This window comes from Dermacentor andersoni, chromosome 4 (assembly GCF_023375885.2).
Source record: "Dermacentor andersoni chromosome 4, qqDerAnde1_hic_scaffold, whole genome shotgun sequence".
In the NCBI taxonomy this organism is placed as follows: domain Eukaryota; kingdom Metazoa; phylum Arthropoda; class Arachnida; order Ixodida; family Ixodidae; genus Dermacentor; species Dermacentor andersoni.
The window spans coordinates 112,587,705-112,604,653 of NC_092817.1; the positions used below are offsets into that span (position 1 = coordinate 112,587,705).

The 16,949-nt window shown below is 45.9% G+C and overlaps 1 protein-coding gene across 1 annotated transcript in view; it reads left to right on the plus strand.

Moving 5' to 3' along the window:
- The window catches only part of LOC129386384 (acetylcholinesterase-like), a 42,916-nt gene extending 26,237 nt beyond the window's left edge, over positions 1–16,679 (plus strand). Inside the window, exons 8-16 of the mRNA XM_055074239.2 lie at positions 1,525–1,761; positions 4,547–4,643; positions 6,059–6,293; positions 8,730–8,985; positions 9,913–10,168; positions 11,271–11,394; positions 12,046–12,340; positions 15,739–15,829; positions 16,404–16,679. Coding sequence (XP_054930214.2) covers positions 1,525–1,761; positions 4,547–4,643; positions 6,059–6,293; positions 8,730–8,985; positions 9,913–10,168; positions 11,271–11,394; positions 12,046–12,340; positions 15,739–15,829; positions 16,404–16,532 — 1,720 coding nt within the window. The 3' untranslated portion in view covers positions 16,533–16,679. The remainder of the gene's footprint in view (positions 1–1,524; positions 1,762–4,546; positions 4,644–6,058; positions 6,294–8,729; positions 8,986–9,912; positions 10,169–11,270; positions 11,395–12,045; positions 12,341–15,738; positions 15,830–16,403) is intronic.
- Positions 16,680–16,949: the final 270 nt, after the last annotated feature.

A 16,949-nucleotide genomic window follows, 5' to 3' on the forward strand; every position in this document is an offset into this window, starting at 1 on the left:
TTGTGTTGATGGCTATTCTTTGATGGGCACCTCATACCGACCTCGCCGCTGTATGCCCTCGGCCAACGCAGCGGTCGCCGCAACAACACAATATTGTGGACCTCTCCTTAACAGCTTCGCGCTAACAACAAACTTTGGCGATTCCTTCGACTGCTGAGACAACAGCAGGATTCCACAACGCGGACACCGCCATCTTCTCAAGGTACAGCGTTGCCTTGGTTCACGCTTCGAAACGTGTGTTATTCTAACCATTGCACACTCTGCCGGAAGGCTGCTACCGTAAAACAAGAAAGCTTTCTCGCGTCCTAAGCAATGTTACTCACTACTTTGACTTGGATGACACTAACACACAAACGTGCAAGTACTTGACGACAGCGAAACGTATCACTTCCATAATTACTTTTTTCCGTTTACTTAATTGCTTCTCGGGAAATGAAGAAGCAACAGCGCTGGGAAAGCGGATGATTTCGCATACACATCTAGCGTGCCACGGTTTGCCGTTACTTCTCAGCCTACTGAACTGGACACCGTAACTTCATTGCCGGTGTGTTAGCGTGTCCACGAAAATTTCAGTGGTTCATTTAGTTATTTTGGCCCTTAGGAAGCAGGACAGGTTGTTCAAGGTTTCCAGTTTGAGTCTTTGGTTACTCGGTAGAATTAAACGTGCTTCTTTACCTGCAAACAGCTAAGGTGACCCCGGACAACACTGGCAAATATCAATAGCTCAATGTTAGTTAGTGTGGGCACATGTGCTTGTCCTTACTTTTATTGTTCTGGCTTGCCAAGACACCTTTTTTTTTAGTAATATAAGGATATCCAACACCACAACCTGGTTCGAAGCCCCATATTTGCTTTCAAGCGTAGTAATCAAGAGTTATAAATCAAATGTTGTCTTGCGCATGAATCACTCGAATAGAAAAATTTATTGCGTGGTTTGTCTTAGCCAGTAATCGATATTCACTGTTTCTCATGCCACGTCTCGCAGGCGCTCCATGGGGGATGTTATCTAGGAGGGTCCCAAATCGACAAAGGTTGTGGGTGTCGCGTGTGGGCTTTTTGTCTAAAATCAATTTCATTATCTTTTCATGCGACTATGTCATGCCATAGCGTTTCCTTTGTTTAATTATTTCGAAAGGAAAAGCGCAGGTCTACACAGAGCTTGGATATATTCAAGCATAAGAAAAATCTTGCTATAGCGAAGGAATCGCATCGGTATAGTGATGCGTTTGCAGTCCTGCATAGGTCAAAGGCAGTGACTAAACAGACATCCAGTGTTTCCGAAAGGTGTGAGGGCAGCCTGAGACAGCTTAGCTGCCTTTAATATAGGATTTCCTCTCATTGGCCTGAATCTGCGAAGGTAGTTTCATGCCACTCTAATATGCCGACAATCTGACTGTCTATTGTAATCATTAGATTGAGGCTACTGTCATCATTGCTTTGGTGCTTTACGTTCATAGTAGCCTCTGCGCCAGTGAACTTCATTAATCATCGTCACCACGGCCACCACCCCACCCCCACTTACAGCATCCCGGCAGACAACCGGTGCCCGCTGTTTGTCGCGGCACTGTTGTCGGTGTTCGTCCTCAACGCCCTGGCTGTGCTGTGGTTGCTGATGCACACCTGGGACGACGAAGAGATGCACATCGAAGTACCCGGACTCGGAACCTGCCGCGGGCTTCGGGCAAGCGTCGAGAACCGGCCCGTCTACATGTTCCGGGGCATCCCGTTTGCCCGCAGCCCCGAAGGACAGCTGCGGTTTGCGTGAGTGTACCACCATAGAAGCGTCCGGGCGCGAATGCTCGATGGGTTCACCGTCAACCTGCAGTGCATCGTATATAGTATATGCCGAAGAGACAAGCGAGAATCCTCATAGAACTAACAGAAAACGTGACGCCTGCTGTTGAAAAGACGTACTACATCCTCCGTTATGGCTGTGAGCGGCGCGGGCTGACACCTCTGGGGCTTCGTCTATACTAGACATGCACAAATACACAAGAAAGTGACCGGTGGCGCAGAGTTTCCTACTCAAACCACTAGAGGATATTTTGGAGGAGAAATCATGCAGCTACCAGGGGAATGATAGTTAGTACCCGGATTTGCCTAGCTTTTGTGCTTGTAGCTTTAAAGTTTCTCGTGACGCTATTTCTTACGTTTATAAGACGTCTGCTGATGGGTTATTTGTTTCAGAGTAAGCGCGTGACATGCCTCCGAGGAATAAAGCAAAACGGGTTTGTGATGAAGATATATATATGTATATACATATATATACATATATATACATATATATATACATATGTATATATATATACATACATATCTGATAGGAAGATGTGGGCCCAGGCCTAAAACACACAGGGATGGTACAATGAACACAGAGAAGCTTTAATAACACGGGGACGGGACTAGGATAACGTACACGATAACACACACACAGTTCCCTTCATGAGTGTCTGTCGCTTAGGTATGGTCAAGCTAAGCGTCAATATAGGAAGGCGTCCGATAGCGCGTCGGTATCACACACTCGCGGCACGAAGAGGCGCAAAGATGAGTCTGGAGCAGCGATTGGCGCAGGGGCTGGAGGCCGGGGCGGATGCCCGGCACACGACGAGCCACTCGCGCGACAGCTGGGTCGGGACGTCTGCCCGCCACAGGGTAGACCGTTCGGAAGGCTTAGCTGCACCGGAACATGTCGGCGTCGGATGCTCGCCGAGCAGTGGAGCAGGCCGGTTGAAGCTCAAGGACAGCCCGGCCTGTTCTGCCAGCACACCCAGGAACACCGGCCTTGGGTAGACGAACTGCTCGGCTCGTTCGGAAGGCCAGCCCAGGCAGCTCAGGCAGATCGCATGGCTGCCGTCTCCACCCAGACACCGGTCCTTCTCTTCCTCCTCGTCCTTCGCCGTCGCACAGCAGTCACGCGCATTCGGCCGCGACATTCAAATAGTCCAAACTCCTATCACAACATATATATCTACATATGTATATAAATATATATATAAATATATATATATATATATATATATATATATATATATATATATATATATATATATATATATATATATACATTAGTATTACTGTTCGCAACCTCAAGTACCATTCATGGGCAAAGAAGAAAATAGGCTTTCACATGGAATCAGCAATTAGTGTGCGATTGCTCAGCGGCGTTGGCTTGGAGTGCGTGTATCATACATAAGCATCGTCAGTCATGTACCCTCGTCGTCTTATAGTTAAGCCAAGGTAACACAACGCCTCATGAAGGAGGTAGAGGCCGAATACTGCGTCATGGAGACCCATTCCTGTTCTGGTTTCTGGGCCTTCCTATTTCTATTCTGCTAGTCCTTCCTGGACTAGCACAGCCCCATTGGCTCTCGCATTTTTTTTTTCTTTTTGCCGATGTCAGACAACGTGTCACTCCAAGCCTGAAGGTGTAGTGGACTGGACGGCGATTCGAACTTACGAACTTTCGAACGCGGTCTTCTACCTCTGCTGCAGGCCACCATGCACTTCAGAAAAAAGCCATTAAAAGAATAAAAAATGGAGCTGGGCACGCTATGTAATGTGTAGGGCAGATAACCGGGGGACCATTAGAGTTACAGAATGGGTGCCGAGGGAAGAGTAGCAGAGATGAGCACGGCAAATAATTAGGTGGGGTGAGAAAATTAGAAAATTTGAAGGCCCAAGTTAGAATCAGATAGCGCACGACAGGGGCAATGGGAAATTATATCTTTAAATTGTTGTAGATAGATCTTTATTGTATCTTTATACAGGGTGTCCCAACTATCATGCTCAAAAAGTTTTAAATGTACACATGCCACGTAGCTAGACAGAACCAAGGCAGTGTTGTTTGCTATCGCTAGAAGATGCTCAGATTAGCTTTTCTTTCTTCCTAATTACATAATTAGTGTTTATTAATTGTTCAATTTCTCAAATATCTTATTTGGATGAATAGTGTCAATGGGAAAATTGTAGATCAACATGGAAAATTTGGAGGACGCTTAAGCTTCACCTTTGAGAGTGGAACGCGAGAACATTCGAAGATCCCCGACCGCTTCTCACGCTTCCCTGCAACTGCCGCTTATGTAACCATAATGTCCACCGGGAAACGCTGGCGGCGAACGCTATGCACGAAGGCGAAGGTGCGAGCTTTCTGGTAGAAACGCGGCCTCTTGCGTGGTCCACGGATGCGCAGAGGCGAGCGCCATCTGGGTGGTGTTATTGCAAGGAACCGAGCGCTGCGCGCCGCTCTACGAATGGTGTAAACGCGGGAACAGGGTTTTGTGTTTGAGCTTCCCCGTAACATAATTAAGTTTTCTGCTATGTTCAAATTACAATCCGACACTGTCAAGTCGGTGGCTTGTCTCTTGGTTGTACTTTACGATTTTTTCTGACGCATCCTACTTTGAGGAATTCGATTAGTTCAGTAACGCCTCCGCCCCAATCGGAGGGCCTGCGTGGCGCAGGGGTTCAACTTATCTGTACTCATGTGTCCCCGTCGTTGCGAGCAGTGTGGAAAATTTACTTGCGCGCCTATTCTTTGTGAACGCAGGCATGCTTCCATGGTTTCCGGCGACAACCACGCGGAAATAGACGCCAGGACTCCGAAGCCCGGATGCGTCCAGAAACCGTACACGGCAAAAGGGCAGGTTCGTCTCAGCGCGCGTTGCTTGTTCGTGGTTTGTTCTCGTGGCGAAATGTGTTCTGGTTGTCGCATAATAAGTAATCGGTTGTCACAGTAACTGGACAACTAATTGGTTTTGCTACTGGGGCGTGTTTTGACTAAAATAAGCTTTGTAACCACGTGTTCCAGTGCCTGTAAAATGCTGACTTGGGCAAGCACTCTTGAGTTTTAAAGGGTAACCAAAATGGTGTGTAAAGTTTAGCTATATTGATAAGGTACACTTTCTGAATATCAGAAACGGCAATGTTTGCGCGAGCCTAGTCTTGGTAAACGGAGGATGACGCAAAATGTTAATCTGTTATGAGATCTCATTGATATCTTTTTGTTGTAAGATGAGGACAGCATCGGCTCGGGATTATTGTTATTTTGTCGATAAAAAGCTTTTATAGTTCACTCTTAAGGAACCAGAAGTTCCAGCCTAAGCAGTTTTGAGTTCGTTTTATGTGTAATTACGATTCATACGCGCGAAAGTACTTTAAGTCCGTGACGTCATAGTAACGCGTTGGTGCTGCGGTAGAACCGCGAAATTAAGGGAAGCTACACTTAACAGTCCATTTGCTCGTACTGTTTCGATACGATGCCTGTTGATTAAGAGGGAAGTCCCCAGAGCCAGGTTCCCTCTCCCCTTTTTCCTTTTTGAATCTGCTTGTGCTTAGCTTCAGGTGTATTCTGCAGGTGCCTTGTTTTTCTTGCGCGAAAACAAAGTGGCTGATAGATAGATAAAGAAAGAGGAGAAAGAGCCGGAGCATACCGTGCTCATCTTGTACGCAAGACACCTGAGGCTAGAAAAATGCACTTGCAGAAAATAGCTGAAGCGGATAAGGTGTGGCGCTGGCGTGATATTGTCGAGGAAACAAAACAATTACTCCAAGCCAAAGAACTTGCATGTGCCATACCTTCTGCACAAGAATGCAGACGTTATTCTTACCCCATCACTACTGGCCAGAACCACAGACCAACTAAATAGCCCTGCTCCTTCGCATCGGCTAATAAGTACCGTAAAGAAATGTTAATGATGACTTGGAATCTCTGAGCAGTGTACTCAAGTAGCACCGTTACGCATACGTGCCCACACGTCATTTGCAGCCGAGCACCCAATACGTGGCCAATATCTTGCACATAATTAATTAATCTATTTATTTGTTTATTTATGTACCTACATTTTACGCCGTGGGTATTACAGTCGGGGAGGGCGCCTGTACACACCGCAGTTACAGAGGTTATGTATTCTTGCTACCCTGCCGGACGTACGACGAAAATACGAGACTCATCCTATAAACGAAATGCCACAGGACACTAAACGTACTTACTGTGTCGGCGAAAGGGCACACCGTCGCTAATATAACCATTAGAGGCATTCAGCGACTGTGTAACGCACAGGTAATCCTCTCCAACGAGTACACCAGCGAGGACTGCCTTCACCTCAACGTGTGGACGCCGTGTACGGAGTATAGTACGCCGGGCTGCCGGAAGACAGTACTGGTGTTCTTCCACGCGATCGAGTTCCAGAACGGCGACAATAACTACTACGACGGCCGCTGGCTCGCGGGACTTGGTGATCTCGTCGTGGTGGCGCCCAACTTCCGGCTGGGTGCCTTCGGCTTCCTCAACATCGGTAAATTGGGACAACTCGCACTGCGGGAGCTGTCATTGTTAGTGGCGCGAAAAGGTAAGCGGAAGGATGAAGATGTGGACGGAAAGAGCAGCAACGAAAATTCGGTAATCTCCGCTGCCATTCCACGAATCATTCGCACCTGTGAGTCGACCATCCAGTGCGGGAAACGCGAGTTACAGGAGTTGCACAACTGGTTCTGGTAAAGGAGCACTTCGCTCACGTGACCAAGCCGCCAGTTTCAAGTTCAATTGCATCTACTTTGCGTTAGGCGAAACTGATTGGGTGTCCTCCCAGAGAAGGTGTAGTGCCCGGGGACGTTATCACGCTGCATGGTGCATTACGGCCATCTTTCGGCCATCTTAAGCGTATCTGCAAAATCAATCACGTCTGGCATTTCCAGGGAAATGCGCCTTTACCGCGACCGGTTATGTGTCTTCTGTCAGTCGCATTATTCATAGTTGGTGGAAAACTGGTAACTAATGCTGTGCCGACCTTTAGATTGGCGTTCTTTCTGTCGCTCTCTGTTTTCTTCCACTTCCCTCTTTCGTCACAAACGTTCACAGCCATGCACCAACTAGCCGAACATCGTACTTCTCTCCGTGCAAAATGAGAGGAGCTTGAATCTCAGGGTTAGGAGACACGAAGACAGCGGTGTGGATTAGAGAAGAAACAGGCTAAGCTGATATTCTACCATAGAGTAAGAAATGGTGTCTCTCAGACTGCATAATGCGTAGATAAGATAATCAGAAGTCTAATTAGCTAACAGAACAGGTGCCAGCCGAAGTTAGGCTGCGAACGGCCGAGAATAATATAGTGTCGATAGACTGCGAAATTTTCAGATGTATGTAACGGAATCAGTTCACGCAAAACAGGGGCAATTGGAGATCGCTGGGAAATGAATCCGCCATGCAGTAGGCACCACGATCATAAACGTATGAACCATCATGAACCACCATGATTAGCATGGGGTCATCACCATCATGTACATATCTAATATCCACTGGTCCAAGCTATCTTCAAGAGATGTCCAACTACTCCTACTTGCTCCTGATGACATCGCTTTATATGGACCTCCAAATTTCCTCATTGCAACACACCATCCGCGTTCCTTTGCTGCGCTTCTCTTAGCGTGGTACCCATTCTGTACCTCTATTGACCACCAGTCATCTACCCTACGTGTTACATGACCTGCCCGGCTACATTTCTCCTTTTACTCTCAATTAGCAAGCAGGCTGCGCCCGTTTGTACCTTAATACACACCCCGTCCTCCCTGTCTCATAACGTTATATAACGTCAACCTCCTATATAACCTCCATAACGTTAACCTCATGTATGCAAACAACGTAATACGCCGATAAATGTTTGTTAAGAGCGCTCGCTGCGCACTTTATATCATCCTCCCAAGTTTTGTTATCCTCCAAGGCACTGCTCCACGAGCCGCACACAGCCGGATAATTTTTATATACCCTTACAACGGTTTGGCATTACAAACATAAGAATGTGGTGTGTATGTCACGTGCTGACGATTGTCACCACGTGACAGGAAGCGGAGCACCTTGTACAAGGTGCCCGGCTTCCTGCCGCAGAATCTAGGTCACACTCATAAAGCCCCAACATCACACGCGCTGCCTGCAACGCGTGTGATGGCACGTTACTTTGGTAAATGACCCAATGCGCAACGCGAAAAACCGACACATGAAGTGCGCGGCGCCGCAAAGAAAGAACAGAACAAAACGTGAAAAGTAGGCGGGGCTCGTGACGGTGAACGCGGCGCGGTCTGTCGGTTCTGGTATGGGCGAAGCCTTCAACTCTATGGGGAATAATGGGAATAATGGGGAATAATGTAGATTGCAGGCACAAGTCGAGGCATAGGGAGAGATTGCCTGTGTTAGCAGTGAAGCTCGCTTCCTGGCAGCAAGGTAGATAAGATAACGAGTGGCCTAATTAGCTAACAGAATGGCTGCCACAGGAGAGAGGCCGCGAATATCCGAGAATAAGATAGTGTTCATAGACTGTGAAATTTGCCGATGTATGTGACTGAGTCAGTTCACGGAAAACAGGGGCAATTGGAGGTGCTCGGAAATGAATTCGCCATGCAGTAGACATCACCATCATGAACCTATGAACCGTCGTGCACTATCATGCACCTATTTAATACCCACTGGCCGAAGGCATCTTCCAGAGATGTTTGTAAAATATGTTTGTAAATATGTTTATTTTGTAACATATGTAACTGAAGAATGAATGAATAAATGAACGCAACATTCTGATTCCTCCTGTCTCTTCTAGTCATAAACGAATTCCAAAAGTAATGCGGTAGATGCGCTCCCCAGACGGCGGTTTCTAACACGTAATATCTAGCCGAAATTTTCGATGGGACATAATGACAGTCCCTGTAAGGAGCAGGCCCATGACCTCTCCTGTTTCTGATGGCAGATTGTCTAGTGGGAGGCGACATCCCATGCACGCCGGCTGACGTGGGCCTGGGAGACCAGCGTATGGCCGTGCAATGGGTGCTCGACCGCATCGCCAGCTTCGGGGGCAACGCCAGTGACGTTGTCCTAATGGGCAGCGGGTCCGGAGCGTGGTCTGTGGGCGCCCATCTACTCCAGGACGAAACGTCTGGGCCGCGCTTCTGGAGCCACGAGCGCTTCGCCAAAGTGATCCTCATGAGCGAGTCGCCATTTCGGAGGTAACACAAGCACAACGTCTCTCATTTGGTACCCGATCACTTCTTTTGTGTGTTTTGATGGGGCAGAATACAAAAAAAAAACAGTAAGAAGGCGGAGAAGTTAGCCGGAGAAGTGTGCCCCTCGTCTACAACGCCGCAGAAAGGTTAAAAGGAAATGGCTGACAGGATACAGTAGAGCAGGATGAAGGAATATAATGACGTAAGCACTTGCCGGCGCGATGCTGTTCATGCGTAGTGTTGTGAAAAGTGCTAAAGAATTGTATTTATTGTTAAATAAATGTGCAAAAAGCTGAATGTACGAACGTGGCGCGCACCATATGAAACACGGACACAACTATGCGCACACTCGCTGTCCTGAAGGTATACATGAGCGACTGTAACGCAATGGCATTATAATGTCTTATCATTATATCAATATTCATCGACATCGACATAATTTCATCCCTCTCCTATAGTCTTCCGTGAACTGTTACGACCTTATGATCTACTCATGCTGCGTGCCTACGTTTACCGACTTTTATGTGATGCTACTTAGGTACTGATAACGACCTTATACGATTCACTTTGCCAACTTATGATTATTCATCTGTATAGGTGTCTACCACTATGGTTATTATGGTGTAACGGAAATGAGGAATAAAAAGAGAAATAGAAGTCGCGACTCGGCATTACGCGCACAGAAGAGGATGTGCAGGAGGGCTACAAACTGTCATCCAGTCCGGTGTACTTCAAAAAATACACTAGATTGCACCTAACATTCTTCTCCTGCCATAGGTGGGGCCACAGTCCCAGAATTTACATTCAGCAGATGGTCTAAAGTCAAGCCGATTTAAGCTGTCCGGAAAGAGGGAGGCGCCTAACGGCACGATGAGGAGAGCGGAAGTACAGAGGAGTGCAGCAATTCTTGTGGGCCCCCCTTGTGCACAGGTACTTTGACGACAAGTCTCACGAGCTGCCGGACCTGCTCAACTGCTCCCTCGGAGACGTGGTCGAGAAGACGCACTGCATGAGGGTCATCCCGTCGCGGGAGATCGTTCGCGTCACCAGCGAATTGGTGCGCTACTTTGGACCATCGGGCCGCGCCCACCCAGCCGTCGAAGATTCGTTAAGGGTCACCGGGCGGCGATTCCTGTTGGGCACCGTCAGCAACGAAGGCACCCACCTTTTTGACTACCTCAAGCGGGTCAGGTGTCTTCTCCTACGTACACGCTTTCCGTCATCTTAGATTAGATGAGACTGGATAGATAGATAGATAGATAGATAGATAGATAGATAGATAGATAGATAGATAGATAGATAGATAGATAGATAGATAGATAGATAGATAGATAGATAGATAGATAGATAGATAGATAGATAGATAGATAGATAGATAGATAGATAGATAGATAGATAGATAGATAGATAGATAGATAGATAGATAGATAGATAGATAGATAGATAGATAGATAGATAGATAGATAGATAGATAGATAGATAGATAGATAGATAGATAGATAGATAGATAGATAGATAGATAGATAGATAGATAGATAGATAGATAGCCTTCCAGTGGCTGCCAACAGCCCAGTAGTCCACGCGTCGTCACATAAGCCATAAAAATATATTGCGTGCCATATGAAGCTAGCATTGAAGCCATATAAAGTACAAGAGAAATGAACTTTTAGTGCGTTAGCATTAGGAGTGTCAAAGTGGAAAACAGTGTACGCATGTGAAGTGTCGAAAGCGTGTCACGTGGTGGAAGTAGATACACGATGGAAGAGCTTAGATGAGTGTGTATTTGTTTGTGCGGGTGTGTGTGTGTGTGTACGTACGTACGTATGTATGTATGTATGTATGTATGTATGTATGTATGTATGTATGTATGTATGTATGTATGTATGTATGTATGTATGTATGTATGTATGTATGTATGTATGTATGTATGTATGTATGTATGTATGTCTGTTTCGTCCACTTCTATTTCGCGCTTTTTTAATGATAAGAATATTTCTGAAAAGCGCCAAATGTTGTCATCGTAACACAAGTGTTTTGATCCGCCGTTTCATCGCGCAAAAGCTACCGCTAGCAACTCAATGACAGAAAGCATTGGTTCCTGTCGAGCCGTCGCTTTCTATTAACAACAAATGGCAATGCTGCGAACCGCGTAGGAGATTTCAAGAAAACCGCCATAGTAAAGCTTGAAAAATCTCGTCCTCTAAGAAAGCCTGCGCAGTACTTTCGTGGGCATGCTAGCGGAGAGTTCCCATTCATGTCGTTTTGTCTCTTCGTCTTCTCGCTTCCAGACTTCGCCGCCCAACGCAGCCATGGACCACGTTGTGCCTATGTTTCTAAACACCATTTACCACATCAGGAACGCCGGGGAAGTCGTTGATACTTTTCGAAAGACCACTACACCAACCGATAAGGGTAATTTGCAAACTCACTGCAACTCTAGCTTCTGCAAAAAAGGCAGTCGTCCTTCCTTCTCAGAATACTGAAAGAAAATCTATACTCAGATATACAACATCTACATATAAGTTTTGCGGAAATCGCCAAGACGGAGAAAGCTTTTTAATGTAAAGCTGCCTTAGTGAACCATCGTGTACGTTGATGACCGTGTCTGTTGCAGCTGTCTTGCCGAGTAGCCGGCAAGAATGAACGGCCCGCATGCGATATCAACCTGAGACCCGCATACAACTATGGTGCATGATCGCTCTTCAAGATGGTTTTATTGTCTAGTGGTATATGTTACAAACGCGAAAAATGCATTTCTTTATTTGAATACCATGGTCACATTCCAAAATCCGCCTCTTCGTGTACGCTACAGAAACTACGTAATGCAGAAGTGTCGCCTGTAAAGCCGTCCCGTCGATATATTACGGCGTTTGCAGCGACGTCAGATGCTTCACGCTGACGCAGCCAGGATCGTCTAAAGTTTGCTCCTTGCATATTTCAACGCATTGAACGTGATCCGCAGGACATTAATTGCTGCAGCAGTATATGCGCAGATGTGCGCGGCAGGCGAGCACTTTGGTGGTCGCGTCAACGCCGCGCTACATTCGCGTCTTAAACACGCAGCTACGGCGAGCGTCAACTCTTGGGCTTTGGATCTGCTGGGCGACTTCCTCTACACGTGCCCCCTGCTGAAATTCGGACACGAGCTCGCGGCCAGGCAGCGGAACCAGGTGTTCGGCTACGTGTTCGATCACAAGGCTAGCTTCGCGCTTTTCAACGACACAACGGGGGCGGCGCGTTTCATGGACCTGGACTTTGTGTTCGGCCGCCCTTTGGAAGGGTCGCGGGCAGCCACCGCCCAAGAACGGGACCTTAGCCGAAGAATGATCGACATATGGTCCACGTTTGCCAAGACGGGGTACGGCCCACGCTAATGGCAAGACTGACCTACCCTCGCTTCTTATAACGTACCTCCACTCAACAGTCTGTCCACCTCGGCTCTAGAAAGCAGATGGAAGTGTTGCGCCTCGTCAGGAAAAGTCACTGCAGTTCAGTAACACTGCAGGATCGTTCTTGAGAAGCGTAGTGTCTTCTTCAGTTCAGGAGCGTTGTCCTGCTTAACTCGGGGGCCGTTTGTCCGCACATATAATGTGACACTATAGACTTGGTGCAGTGGAGGAAGAGCTGCCAGTAAATGATCGCTTAAGAATAGTGAGCTCTGAAACTCCTGTTTAAGTACGTTTCCACAGTAAAAAAAAGTGGGCTGTACTGCCACGTCATGTCTAAAGCTTCAATGCCAATGACAGTGAATAGCGCGAAAGAGAACCTAACCGGGAAAGCAATTTAATGTTATCCGCAACTGGCGCAGCTATGGCGTCAAACCAAGGTCGATTCAAACAGGTCGCGAAGCTTCGGGCGAAAGCGGTTCAGTAGAAATTGTCACCGACATCAGCAAGGGTGGTTATGGGAGCAGCGATTGAAGCACGACTATGTTTGGAGGGAACAAACATTGGGAAAGAAGAAAGCGTTTTTTAATTCAAGCGAGATACAATTAGAGTCATTCAACGAAAATAATATTCCTGGTCAACTTTACATATTCGTGGCGAGTTAAGAAAATACAAGCTTATTTAATTTTTTTATTATTAAAAGATACATTTCTTTTCAGCGCCCATCGTTACAGGGGGCGTTGACTCCGTTATCCCTCGCAATGCGATGCACCTCTTGAAATGTGCAGAAAGGCACGCTCGTAAAGTTCACATGTTGAAATACGCCCCTCTCAAATGTTTTGATTTTTGCTTGTCGAAGTTTGTCTGAATTTGGTGATACGGGTAGCTTCATCGCTTCCTAACTTATTCAGTCAAAAGTAGTGAGCTACGACCGCCAGATAATTGAGTAGTTGTTTTCGTGTTACTGCACTGACCGACGGTCTGGGCATCCGACGATAGGACCAGCACTCTGCACCTAAAGCTTTCGTCGGCTTTCAAAGAAAGTATGTTCTGTACAGGGGTGTGATTTCGACAACCGTACGGCTGGTTTTTTCCTGCATCGCTCTTCGCGCTGAAAGCTCGAAACGTCCATCAAGCCGAATGGCGGGGCATCTGAATATATAGCTCTAACTGCAGGCCAACAAAAATTTCGCGCCTTCGAAAACAAAATGACGTCACCTCTGTGTTTAACGGATATGGCGTCACATTATTTTTTCTTCCGCCGGAAGTGTTCCCTCCACATACAGATGGCGCTAAGCCCCATAAACCACCGAAGAACCGCCATCTTTTGGACGTATTGACTTCTACAGAAGCTTCGCTATCAGGTATATTTACCTTGGCCAAACCGTTAAGCTATGAAAAAAAAAGTATGAAATCGACAGAGCAGACGGCTTGGATCGCCGCATAACAGTACCCTGAGTAAAGCACGTGAGTCAAGGAATTCTGTTTCGAAACCTGCGCTTTCGCCGAATCCTTCTGCGTCGTTATTACCATTCTATATATTACGATCTGTTCTAGGATATCTTTTACTAGTGCATATTGCGTAGGCATCGTGCAAGGGTCATAGATAATAGTGCTAGGCAACAGGTCAACAAACTGTCATCAAGAAGATCTATGCACCACTCGCACACTCTAAAAATTGTCTACGTTTAGACACATGTGACTGTCTGCCTGGACAGCGGCAGACTTACTTCCGGCAGTGAAGTATGTTGCAGCCCAGCAATAATGAAGCTATGGTTCGAAAATGAATGCGCGTAGCTGCTGCTGTGTACTTTGATATAGTAGCTATCTGCTACGTCGCGACCATTTTGCCAAGCTTACCGAACAGACTTGCAATTTGTCGGCGACTCTTCCACGAAATCTAGAAACCATTTCAACAAAATATTGGGTGTAATATCTCACAAATTGTTCTTCTGTGGATAGTCACCAGGAACTTATAGGCAGAGTGACATTGAAAATCTCTAAGATTCTGGCGATTTCTCTCGTCAAGATTTAATGTGCGCTTCTTTAAATGAATTCCTCCTTAACTGCTGAAACAATAGTACTCTTCAGCGCCACTTGATCCAGTTGGACTATCTGCCTTAATGACACATCGTAAGATGTGGGAGTTATCCTCAAGATGAACAATAAAGAAACGTTGTGACGATAGGAAACACACCCTGGCAAGAAACGCCTGAAATCGAGCAATATATTTTACTAAAAAGTTCACATTCATGTGTTTCACAGGTAACTGACACTTTTTAACTGAAGTAATGGTGACATCATCATAGATTTGCATGTATATGTAATTTTCGTTAGGTATTAAGGCAAGTTATTGATAGGGCCACTGGTACTTGACTTCAGTACCAGTAATCTTGTTAAATGTGCTTTTACTTGCTGCAGCGTGTGTATCATGGTACATGTAGCACGCAAGTTATAGCGGGATGTACGGCTAACCAATATTCGCTCCTGTAAATTTTACTTTAATTGATGTCGACTTTATGCCTGTCGAAATATGTTCAAGAACAATCACATATGGCGGATATGACCTTTGTTTCAAGTAAAAAAGCGCCGATTGGTTGTAAAACATTAATACGTGCGCATCTAACAATGTAACCGGGTGTATAATGTGTAGGCATAAAGTTGATTAGTGGCTCAAAGGAAAGTTTCTTTAATAGATCCTAAAGCGGGTGCTAGGCATCTATCGTAGTAAAAAATAAAACGGAGTGAACAACTGCTAACAGACAATTATCACGTTCTAAGAACTACGCGAAGCAAGCCTAAAATGTTCGATCAACAAAGCGCTTAAGTCATACGAGCATTTTGCAACTGCCTGGTAGTTTGTGCAAAGCGCCGTCGCTAACTCGAAATTATCGTCTGCAGTGCATGTCCGTAATTGTGGTTTAAGAACGTTACGTATAACAAAACATTTCTTTCTTTACTGGTTTGCCGATTCATAGCGGTGACATTGCACCAATCAGCCGTGGTAATTCTCATGCACGTGTTTATCGTAAGAACACAATATACCGAACGTTTATTTCCAGAGGGCAACGTTATTAACGTTGAAACAGAATAGAGCATAGCATATTACATTGCATTGCGAAAGACCGCGGGCACCATTTCCTTTACACAGACATCAAGAAGAGGGATAAAACTGTTCGTATTGCTAGCGAAGAAACCTTCTCACGCTACTTTATTAAAATTCCTTGTCTATAGAAGTATTCACTCGGGCCTTCCGGCATAGCGCCACAAAAGTGCGCACCTTCCAACTTTTACGTTTTTGTATACGTACAGTGAGCCTTTCTATAGCCATGTTTCTTGAGCTTTTCTTTCACCCTGCGTTCTATCCTAGGAATCTACCGTTCGTGCATGGACAGCCCTGGACAAGCTACAGGGACGACAGAAGAGATATAGGAGTGCGCATCGGGCTCACGACACTGGAAGTAAGTTGCACGCCTTTGACACGGCATCTTCGAGTTGCCATTTCGTAGTGCTCCGCCGACACTCTAATGTGATGCATAAAAACTATCAAGAGGTGTTGTTATAACAACAATGGGCTCTACCAGTGATAGTGAGCAGAAAGTTTGGTGCCTGACTTTTTTTTTTGTTTTTGTTTAATAATTCCACTAGACGGAATCAAAGTTTTGCGGTTTGAACATCACTGCGGCACCCTTGTTGACTGTGGCACCAGTATCACGAGAAACTCTTTATCGCATGTATGCATGCATTCAAAGTAGACTTGCATAAACATGAGTTTGCATCAGCATACATTGAATAATCATTCTTTCAAAAGTGTAGTTTCTTAGTTTGCATGCAGCAATGCGTTAATGAATAAACAAAAATGATGATCGAATTGGAATTGAGTGAATTTGAACTTGAATTTTCGGGCTTCGTAAACTGAACAATGCGAAGGCATTGTAAGGGCGCGAAGAGAGTGTCAAGCATTTTATAAGCTAGGCAGCACAAGCCAGCAGCCAGAATATTCTTGTAAATGTGACCGTTCATTGTGCCTTCCAGGAAGTGAGAGACTACCGGAAGAAGACTTGCGCCATCCTGCCATCTTTAGTTGCAGATCACGCAACGCTGAAAGGAGGCGCAGCTGTTAGCACGACCACGAGAGCACATCGAGGAAAGGTCACTGACTGATCCTGCATACGTCAGGACTGATATTTCCATCTCGACATAGGTTTAGTAGCTGTTCACTTTTCTTTTTTTTTTCTTATAGAGGGACGCTTGTCCTGAATTTAGTGCGCTTAGAGTCTTTGGGAGTCGAACAATATACGTTGTCATGGAGTTCTTTTTCGCTTTTCTTTAGTTCAGTACTCAATATTTTCAGTCACCATTCTTTGATGTTATAGTCAGGCTTTCACGGAAACATTACAGGAGCACGGAATATCCCTATGGTTGAAGAACCACAAGCCGAACTTGATGTTAAAGCACGTATCACGAATAAAAAAATGTGAGCACACTGATACGATCTCGGCCGGGTGAGGTGAGTCTTCACCGCAAGAATCAGGAAACGACGACAAAGCCATTGTGATGATGAAAAAAAGTAGAAAAGAA